Here is a 9774-nt window from a genome sequence, read left to right on the forward strand (position 1 = left end):
GGGCAGTGATCACTCTCACGCTGTTCATAACCGTACTATTGGCCTTCCCAGTCCTAGCCTCCTACTGCTGCCAGTTCGTGGAGTTACTCCTTCAGCTCCAGTGGGAGAGAGGTCTGTACTGGGCTGCTGAAGCGCAAAGGCTCGAATCCTGTTGGCAGCCCACCTGTCGGGGGGTCAATAGGAATGCCCACTCTCTGCTGGCAGGCACAGAGCTCTCCCAGATGTTATTTTTGCTGGTAGTAGCCCTGTCCCCGCCACCAGGAAGGCTTGGCTGATGGGCAGGAAAGCCTGGGGCTGAGTGCCGCCCACCCTCAGGGAAGTGGGGGGGGCTCCATTGGAACTCCCCCCCCAGGGGCGGAGCTTATCATCTGGCCGTCCAGGGGCCCCCGGCTCTGCAGACGGGGCTGCCTGGCGGCTGGGCACAGTTAATGTTTAACTCGCTGTTTTACATTGGAGGCTAATAACGCACCCAGGGGAGCAGCTGGGCCGGACGCCTTCACAACACCCTGACTTTGCCAGGACGACAGCAAGAGGGTGAGGCTCAGCCATGAGCCCATGTACCCCGCAGCCCGTGGCCCCACAAGGGAAGGGCAGGTAATGGCTCCCGCTGTTTTCTGTTGGCAATCCTGGGGGCCCTCCCCTCTCACGCGTAGGTGCAGTTAGTGGCCGCGCTGCGAAGGCTGGAGTGGCCTAAGATACCCTGCCGCTGGTGCAGATCCTACAAACCGGCCCTGCCCTGACTCCTCACCGTATCACCCGGGCCGACTCCGCTGACTGCAGCGCCACTGCTGGAAGCAGACGTGGGCCCCGGGCGCGAGCCCTGCTCTCCGCCGGGACAGCGCAGCCACATCAGTGCAAGAATTCCCCAGGTCGGAGTGGGGGCGCGGCTCCCTGCTGGACTTCGTGTGCTCCAGGGTAAGGCAGGGCGGCGGCCCAGCTGTGGCTGGCTTTGCCTAGAGAAACCGACGAGATCCCCGCTAGTTAGGGCCGGGGGGGGATTTTTCAATGAAATGGTTTTTTCCACTTGAAAATGCCAATTCATCAAAACAGAAGCGTCTGGCGGGAAGGCGGTGGCTCGGCCGGCCCGTTCCTCAGGAAGGCGTCTCAGGTCTGGGACAGCCAAGGGGCCGGGGCTCACCTGGGATGACAGAGGGGGACGCTCAAGTCCTTGCTCCAAATCAGGCAGAGTGGGGACTTGAACCTGGCTCACCCGTGTGAGTGCCTGGGCCACTGGGCTATTCTGGGGGTGGAGGGAGGGCGTCTCACTCACTCTCATGTATGGGGGGGTGGTTGGAGGGGGTGTGGATGAAAAATTACCAAAGCTCTTGCGGGGGGTTTTCCAATCTGGAACAAATCCCGAGAATCCTTGTTTTCCAGCCAGCCCCAGTGTGAACGCCCCCAGGCCCTCTAGAGATAGAAAACGGGAGCGCCAAACGTCTGGGGTCCGTCTCACTGTACCCTCCGGATGAACAAAGTCTCCCTGGGCAGATGGACCCGTCCTTCAGCTCAACAAGCAGATACTCACCCACCCCCCAAGTCAATCCCCCAACCCAGCCAAAGGCGTTGCTCCCTCCGGACTTCACCCACACACACTAACTTCGCTTGAACGTGACTTGTTAGTGTCTTTTTCCATGGGGTGCTGATCGTCCCCCCCCCTCCCCGTGACGTTAGCCCTGCACTGCAAGTGGATTAGTCAGGTGGGTGCAGAGGGTAGTGTCCCTTTAACTCATTCGTGAGCCAGCTAGTGGTGCTCCCCATGTTCTAGAAGGCAGCCGGGCCGGCAGTGTGATGTAATCAGTCCTTGCATGTTGTGTGTCGTTAGTAAACGTGGGTCTGTGGACCCCACCTTGCCTGGGTGGCTGTTCTGGTACAAAGGGAAAAGCCACATCCCCACCCCAGAACCAGCTGGGGACGTCCCTGAGTAGAACCCAGGTTTTATGGAGGGGCTACGGAGCCAGGTGCCCACGATGGGTGAGAAATGAAAAAGCCCGAGCAGTCTGGAGAAGGGGAGAGGACTCTCCTTAGACGTGGCGCCTTTCTGGAGAGTGGGACGACAGCAGGATGCCAACTCTCACCAAGGGAATTTTATTTGCCGATGTAACGAATAAACGAATGGGCTTGTAGCAAAGAGCCCATGGACCTCAGCGTTAACCTGTCCCTGTTTCTTCCCTCCCGCTCCCACAGGGGCCTGGCCAGATCGCAGAGAGGAGAGCTCCCCCCAGTGCCAGTGCTGAGGAGGCTAGAGACTGAAATGCTGTGACTCCTTGGACACATGGCAAATTCTACCTCCTCCAGGGAGAAGAGGCGGCCCATCGTGGAGTCGGATGGAGACCCGCTAAACTCCTCCTGGCAAATGTGGCCCTCGCAAGCCTGGACCAGGGCATCCGGCAGGTCCTACCCTGGTAAGAGCGACTTGTCTGACTCCTTCGATTCCTCCACCCCTGAGCCTCCCCTGCCAGCCCAGCCGCCCGTCGGGAACGTCCCCTGCAGCTCGGAGACCCAAGAGGCCTCGCCCTTGAAGCCCGTCAGGCGTTTTATCCCGCGGTCGTGGAAGAACTTTTTCCAAAGATGGAGGCGAGAGCCCGAGCCGTTCCTGCCGCTGGCCTACGCCGCCGCCCGGTGCTCCCCACCCGTAAGTCCGTTGTCAGATCGCCGCGGGCCAGCCCGCAATGGCAGCTCCAGCAGCGGTTTCCAGGAACCCTCCTGGTCCAGCCCCTCTGAGTGTAACCAGGAGACAGAGATGTCTCCCCCCAGGAGCCAGCAGGGCCAACCCGCCTTGCCGAGCTACGAGGAGAAGCTGGAGGCCTACAACCTCAAGTACTCCTACATGAAGTCATGGCCAGGCCTGCTCCGGCTGATGGCCGGGCTGGAGCTGCTCTTTGGCGGCATGGTCTTTGCTTGTGTCTGTGCCTACATCCAGAAGGACTACCAGTGGTACAACCTGTACGGCGGGAACCTGCTGTCAGACGGCCTTTTGGGGGGAGGCTACGGGTACAATTATTACGGCCCCATGACCCCCTTTGTGCTGGTGGTGGCCAGCCTGGCGTGGCTGGTCACGGTCATCCTCTTGGGGCTGGGGGTCACCATGTACTATAGGACCATCCTCCTCGACTCCCACTGGTGGCCCCTGACGGAGTTCGCCCTCAACATCCTCATGTTCCTCCTCTACATGGGGGCGGCCATCGCCTACGTCAACGACGTGAACCGCGGCGGCCTCTGCTACTCCCTGTTCGCCAGCAACCCGCTCATAGCCGCCTTCTGCCGCGTGGAAGGGGGCCAGGTGGCGGCTATCGCCTTCCTCTTCATCACCACCCTGCTCTACCTGGCCGGGGCGCTGGTGTGTCTGAAGATGTGGAGGCACGAGATGGCGAGGAAGCAGCGGGAGGGCTTTGCACTAGTGAGTCCTAGCGCTAGTGTGCCCCAGAGCAGGAGGAGGCAGCTCCCTAGCGCTTCTGCCCCCTTCCCTGCCCCCAAGGCCCGGCGCCTTCTCTTGGCTCTGGGAAGGATTCGCCCCGTGCAGGTACCTCCTCGATTCCAGGGCTACAGGGGCCGGGTTGCACTCGTGCGTCAAAGGCCCGTACGGGGCATTGCCGGGAGGCAGAATGCAGGCCCATCTAAGCCACACCCCCTCCTACTTTTGACACGCCCCCTCCCTCCACAGCGTCCCCACTGCTCCCCCCTCCACTGCTAGGGAGCTCCCCCGGGGGGCTTGTGCCTGGCTAGCTGCCACGGCTGTGAGTAACCTGGCCCTACGCCCCAGCCCCATGCGCGGTTGCATTGTGTGGGGTGAGGCTGCGGCGGAGAGTCCTGGAAAGGTTGGGGCAAACCCCGAGCTGGGGACAGTGGCGGTTACATTGGTTCCAGGATTAGCTCCGTAGGAACAGGAGATGGTTCCGTGCAGGGGGATCCCAGTGGGGACCCACAAACCGCAGCCTTCCAGAGATGCACGAATCATCCTTCTGGAGCCTCCATCCAGCCCAGCCGCCTGTCTCCAGCCGGGCTGCGTCAGAGACAGCCGTCGCTCAGGCGGTGCAGCTGACAGCTCGCTGACTCTGTGCGGCAGTAACCTCCCTCTGCCCAGCCGTCGGGACGCGTGTGACTGCCGCTCCTGCAGACGTACTCGCTCCGGTGCCTACCCAAGGTCCTGGGTGTGCTGCCGCAGCTCCCCTGCTATGGTTACCCACCTAGCGCCGAGCTCAGCATCTACAGGGGCCACAATCACACCCCCTTTGTGGCCTCGCCCTTTGCATGGGGCTGGGGGGTTGGGGCTTGCCTAACCCTCCCTGAGGCCATGGCTGGAGATTGGAGGCTGCTCTCGAGGAGGTGGGCTGTGGCGCCTGGGGTGTTAACCCAGGCCCTAGGAGCTCACTCTTTGAGGTCTGTGTGGGTTAAATCATAGAATCTCAGGGCTGGAAGGGACCTCAGGAGGTATCTAGTCCCACCCCCTGCTCAAAGCAGGACCAATCCCAACTAAATCAGCCCAGCCAGGGCTTTGTCAAGCCTGACCTTAAAAACCTCTAAGGAAGGAGATTCCACCCCCTCCCTAGGGAACCCCTTCCAGTGCTGTCACATTGCTGCTGAGCCTCACACCCCTCTGTCTCTTTAAGCACAACCCCGTCCTCCTGCAAGCCAGACCCAAGCGGATCGTCTTCCAGGATGAGGTGATGCCGCCCGGGAGCCTCCCGGGGAAGGTCACCAAACAGCTGGGGTTCTCCGAGAAGGGCGAGGCGTCAGGGGCCTTGAGCTGCTCCATCCCGACGGGGCACACCCCAAAGCCACACATCGTCCCTGACTATGTTGTGTAAGTAACGACCCATCCCCCCCCCCCCCCATGTCCCTGGCTGCGGGAGCGGGCGAGGGCTGGCTTGGGGCTGTGTGCTGGTGGGTCATTACCAGGAGGATGCAGGGGTTGAAAGGGCAGCACTGGCTTTATGCAGCACTCAAGGCCCCGGACTGGGATCCAGGTGACCTGGGTTCAATGCCTGCCTCTGTCCCAGGCTCTCCAGGTGATCTTGAGCAAGTCACTGCATCTCTCTGAACCTCAGTTCCCCAGTGGGAGAATGAGCCTTCCTGTGTCTACATAGACTGAGCTCTTTGGGGCAGGGTCTCTCCTGACGCAGTGAGGCCCTGAGGCTCTAGATATGACTATAATACACACAATATCTGAGCACCCCCCCAGCTCTGCAGGTATTTTCCTTCCTAATAAGCCCCTGATTTCCTCCCGCCACACGGGTTAACATTTTCCCACCATTCACGGATCCATCCCTTGCCACCTATCTCAGAGTCCTTTTCCCCCCCTGTGAATCTCTTGGGGCTGGGTAGGAAGTACCCGGGGATCTGCTGCCACGAGGAGAGAGAGAAGTACAAGGCCGTCTTCAACGACCAGTACGCGGAGTACAAGGAGCTCTACCACGAGGTCCATGCGGCGCTGCAGAAGTTCAAGGAGTTGGACGCCATGATGAGCCGGCTGCCGCATCGCACGCCCAGCAAGAAGGTCAGTTGCTAAGCAGAGGGGGCACGGCACGGGCAGGCCGGAGCGGGGGCTGGGATGTGGGGCCTCTCACCGCCCAGGGACGGCTTCCTCTCCTGCCTGGCTCAGCAGTGGGGAACGTTTGGTGGAATAAATTGATGGGTCTCAGCTGATTTCCTACTAGGACAGGAACAACCCACAAAAAACCCACTGGAACTGGTTGGCCCCTTTCCAGTGCTGGCAAAGAGGACCAGGGCTGGAGGGGCTGCGGAGACAGGCAGGGCACCCACCACGAGCAGAAGCAGGTAGAACAATTTGGCCCAAGCCATAGGCTGGTACCGGAGTCAGGCTAGAAGCAGCAGAGGGTCGACTGAGCCACCAGGAACAACAAAGGAGCCGCTGCCGCCCTTGTGACGGAGCCGTCCGGAAGCTTCCCTGGGAGCGGAGCGACCGAGCTTTGTGCTTCGGGTTCCGCTGGTGCTTCCTTGAGGAAGCCAGTTCAAGTCAAAGGCCTTGTGGCCCATGAACCGACATTGCTCCTGCTGGGTTCATTAATACTCGGAGCAGACGCCCAGGGCTGATGGAGGAAAGGGGAAGCCGGTCGTCTGCTCTTTCTGCTGGGATCCAAGCCAACTCCGGGCTTTGCAGGTCTGGTTCTTTACCACACGCCGGCTTCAGAGCTACACTGGTGCGTGGGTGACACTGCTAATGAGCGAGTCTGACCTTCTGGGGCCTACTCCAGGCAGGAATTTCTTCCCACACTTCCTTCTAGCAGCGCTAAACCAAACCTTGATTCAGTGTCTCCCCTCCCCCCACACACACACGCTTTCCCTGAGTCATTCTGTACTAGCTACATTCGAAGACCCAGAGGATTGTTTGGGGCAGTTCCTGGTTTTCCAGGATCTGAGTTCCCAGCTGGCAGATCAAAAGAGCAGCAGCATTTCCCAGCCAGGCCCTTATCAAAGTTATCCTGCCGGACGCCCAGCTGAAGGGGGGCTGATGTCCTCCTCCTATTCCCAGAGGGTTGGTGGAGTCCCTGGCTGCCTGGCTACTGGAGCTGGCTGCAGCTTTCCGGGGGCACAGTCTCCGGTCGGAAAACGCTGATTCGCCAGAAGCGAAAGGTGCCAATTCCAAACAGAGAAATGTTTGCAAATCTTCTGGCCAAAGGAATTTCCGCTCCCCGCCAGCTCTGCTGCTGAGCCAGGCTCGCTGGGGCTGCTCCCTGCTGCTGCCCGGCAGAGCTCGGCCAGGCCCCTTCACCCGCTGCCTTATGCTCCGCAGGAACAGAGCCGGGTCTCCAACATCTGGAAGGAATACAGGCAGAAAAAGCGGGTGAGTTAGGGCACACTGCAAGCCAAGGGGCGGGAGGCTAGTAGGCCGCAGGAACGCTGTACAGCCTGGAGCTCGCCCCATCACAGGGGGTGGTTGCAGTCTGTAGATCAATGGTCCCCAACCTTTTTTGTCTGGCAGGCGCCAGACGACGCGCCACGGAGGACCGTGGCGGCGGACGAGCATCCGCTGAAATTCCGCCGACAAGCTGCCACGTCAATAGGCGTCGCTGCCGAACTGCCGCCGACAAGCTGCGTCATCCAGAGGCGGCGGCGCCGAAATACCGCTGAAAATAGGCGGCACCTCAGCGGCGACGCCTCTGGATGATGCCGCTTGTCGGTGGCATTTCGGCGGATGCTCGTCCGCCGGCCAGTACGCGGGCGCACTTAGACGGCCCAGCAGGCACCATGGCACCCACGGGCACCGCGTTGGGGACCCCTGGGGCAGATGTATCCAGCCCGGTCCCCATTTGAACAGTGCTTGGGGCATCGCTGGCCAAAGAATTCTCCCAAACAAGCAGGGCCCCTCTGGCCGACCGGGGGCTCTCGGGCGTTCCCACACCTGCGGCTGTGGAGCCCCTGTGGTATGGAAGAGCCAGGACTGGGTTCAAATGACTCTAACGGGGATTCTCTGTGGAGGCCGCTGGGTGCAGCTAGAACCTGTGGTTCCCTTGGGGTCCCTAGACTGGCTGACGTGGTCTTGTGCCGTCTCTCGCCCCTGCTCACAACAGGGCAGCTGCAATGGCTCTGGCCTTCCCAGCCGAGCGCTCGGCCCCGTACAAAGGAACGTCCTCAGGCGGGAGCGCTCCCTGCCTTTCCGCTTGGCCCGGTCGCTGCCAGCAGGGACGCAGCTCTCCGCAGGGTCGGGAGCGTGGGGCAAATCTCGGATCCTCCTGGGGACCCTGCTCCCCAGTTTTGGGGGCGGGAAGGGGGTGAAGCCCAGATCTAGCGGTGGTGATGCTGACAAAGGACCCGTCCCCCTGTCCCTGCAGGATCCCGCCTTCCTGGAGAAGCAGGAGCGCTGCGACTACCTGAAGAAGAAGCTTGCGCACATCAAGGCGCAGATCCAGGAGTACGACCGGACAGCCAAGGAGGGCTCCATGTACTTCTGAGCCTGGCACCTGGGGGGTGGCACCCAACACCCCGGCCCCCAGCCCTGAATTGCTCTGGGGCTTGCCGATGTCTGGGGGACCTTGGCCAGAAAGAGAGCAGGATACGGGACACTGGGGGCTGGAACAATGTGCATAGTGGGGGTGCTGAGAGCCCTTGAACCAAACTGTAAACCCGGTGTCTGATGGAAACCATTCCAAGCCAGGGGGTGCGGCTGCACCCCTAGTTCCAGCACCTATGGGGGTGCTTGTGCCTTGTGGCCTCCTGTGCACCCCAGCTGGGTCACGTGGGGGTCAGGCGCCATCCCTGCCCCGTGCTGCCCCCGAACCAGCTGAGGCTGGGAACCAGCAGTGCTGTTGTGCATTCTCCAGGTGGGACTGAAGCTGGGGGTGGGAGGACTGGGGCCTCAGGCGGGGCAGGGAGCGGTGCATCGCTCCTGCTCACGGGAATAGGTAACCGGGGTGCACCGCGCATCTGCTCCAGCCAGCAGCATCCAGACCCAGCCTCCAGGTGGCCCCTGTGGAGAAGCTGAGAAACTGAGCAAAGCTTCTGGCTGAAGGGAGCGGCTGTGACAGGGGATAGAACGCCCCTGGGCCTGGCTCTGTGCTCATTTCATGCTGGTGTAAAACTGGGAGTCACGCCACTGAAGACAGTGGACTCGCACTGGTCTGAATCAGGTCATTGACTTCACCGGGGGCAAGGCTGGGACCCTGACTCCTTTAACGTGGGAGCAGGGCCAATGGGGGTGGGGGGAGATGGTACAAATTACCCGGGGCCCGGCGGTCCGGAAGGGGGCCCGGGGCCCAGCTTCCCTGGCTTCGTCGGCCCTGTTTAGCTGGTCCACCCTTGCTGGGGGGCCCGAAAAAATGTTTTCACCAGGGCCCGAACCCGCTCTCGGCGTCCCTCCGGGGACCCAGGCCAGAGATTGCCTCTTACGCACAGGACTTCATCGCCATGTTCACTTACTCTGCAAAGCAGCCAGCGGAGGAGGGGGGCAGCGTTCATCTGTGCAGCAAAAACTGAGCTTTGCGGGGTGCTCGTAACTGTCTGTAAGGAGCGACGGCTTCCCCTTTGAATAAAATACACCTGGCCGCCCGCCCGCCCGCCCGCGTGTGAAATCCCTGGAGCCAGCAGGATCAGCCCTGCCCTGCGCTGGAATTCCCCTGGAGAGGGTCCCTGAAGGGGGTGCAGGAGGAGGGTGATGCTATTGCACATGCTGTCTGCTAAAAGCACCATGGGTCATAGCAGCATCACGTGGGAGATCAGTGGAGCCCTCCCCCAGAGGATGAGACTCTGCTACAGCTCCTCCCCAGGGGATTTACTTCCTTAGTCCAAGCTGTAGCAGCACATGCTCTTACTGGGAAGGTCCCAGGTTTGATTCCTGGGCCGCCCCCTTGATGGTCATTAGGGTTTCACCTTCTCCCACAATCCTTGATTCTGTTTGGGGGGGGAACTGGTTTGGTGAGAGAAATCACAACCGAAGTGACTCTTCCCCCCAAAAACCTGCCTGTTGTCTGTGTTACCGTAGTACCGGTGTCCCGGTCCCCACGGCCTTTGGCGGTGCACAAACACGCAGCCACAAGCCGGTCCTGCCCAGCTGGTTACCAGTTAACTACAACACAAGAGACCCCAGACTTGAAACAAATCCCTTTTCTGGGAGCTCGCTAGAGACCAGTTGCCTACGGGGAGCAGAGTGAGACGACGTGTGCGTCTACACTGCACACTAAGCCCAGGCGCTGATTCTGGTTTGAGCCTTCTGGCTTCACGCATCAGCCTGGCTCAGGTCAGCAACCACTCAAGGCCTAGGTGCTAGGACCCTGCTGGGGGACGGATTGGGGCCTGAGGCCTGCCGTGACTAGGGTCTGA

General features: G+C 60.9%; 1 protein-coding gene across 4 annotated transcripts; it reads left to right on the forward strand.

Annotated features, from left to right (window-relative positions):
- The first annotated feature begins 464 nt into the window (after positions 1-464).
- On the forward strand, positions 465-8997 carry LOC120391543 (MARVEL domain-containing protein 2-like). Of its 4 annotated transcripts, none has more exons than XM_039515259.1 (6): positions 465-594; positions 2185-3397; positions 4608-4801; positions 5323-5494; positions 6752-6802; positions 7791-8997. In XM_039515259.1, exons 2-6 carry the CDS (start codon positions 2273-2275, stop codon positions 7908-7910), a joined length of 1662 nt encoding a protein of 553 aa, XP_039371193.1. In that variant the 5' UTR covers positions 465-594; positions 2185-2272; the 3' UTR covers positions 7911-8997. The 4 variants fall into 4 exon arrangements, with proteins under 4 accessions (XP_039371193.1, XP_039371190.1, XP_039371191.1 ...); XM_039515256.1 differs by lacking the exon at positions 465-594 and adding an exon at positions 1814-2079; XM_039515257.1 differs by lacking the exon at positions 465-594 and adding an exon at positions 1814-1971.
- The last annotated feature ends 777 nt before the right edge of the window (positions 8998-9774 follow it).

The sequence above is a fragment of the Mauremys reevesii genome, linkage group 26, assembly GCF_016161935.1.
Source record: "Mauremys reevesii isolate NIE-2019 linkage group 26, ASM1616193v1, whole genome shotgun sequence".
In the NCBI taxonomy this organism is placed as follows: domain Eukaryota; kingdom Metazoa; phylum Chordata; order Testudines; family Geoemydidae; genus Mauremys; species Mauremys reevesii.

Coding starts and splice junctions, on each gene's coding strand:
- LOC120391543 (XM_039515259.1), top strand. CDS start 2,273: ATGGCAAATTCTACCTCCTCCAGGGAGAAGAGGCGGCCCATCGTGGAG. Junction 3,398..4,607: donor AGCGGGAGGGCTTTGCACTA/GTGAGTCCTAGC, acceptor TGTCTCTTTAAG/CACAACCCCGTCCTCCTGCA. Junction 6,803..7,790: donor AATACAGGCAGAAAAAGCGG/GTGAGTTAGGGC, acceptor CTGTCCCTGCAG/GATCCCGCCTTCCTGGAGAA.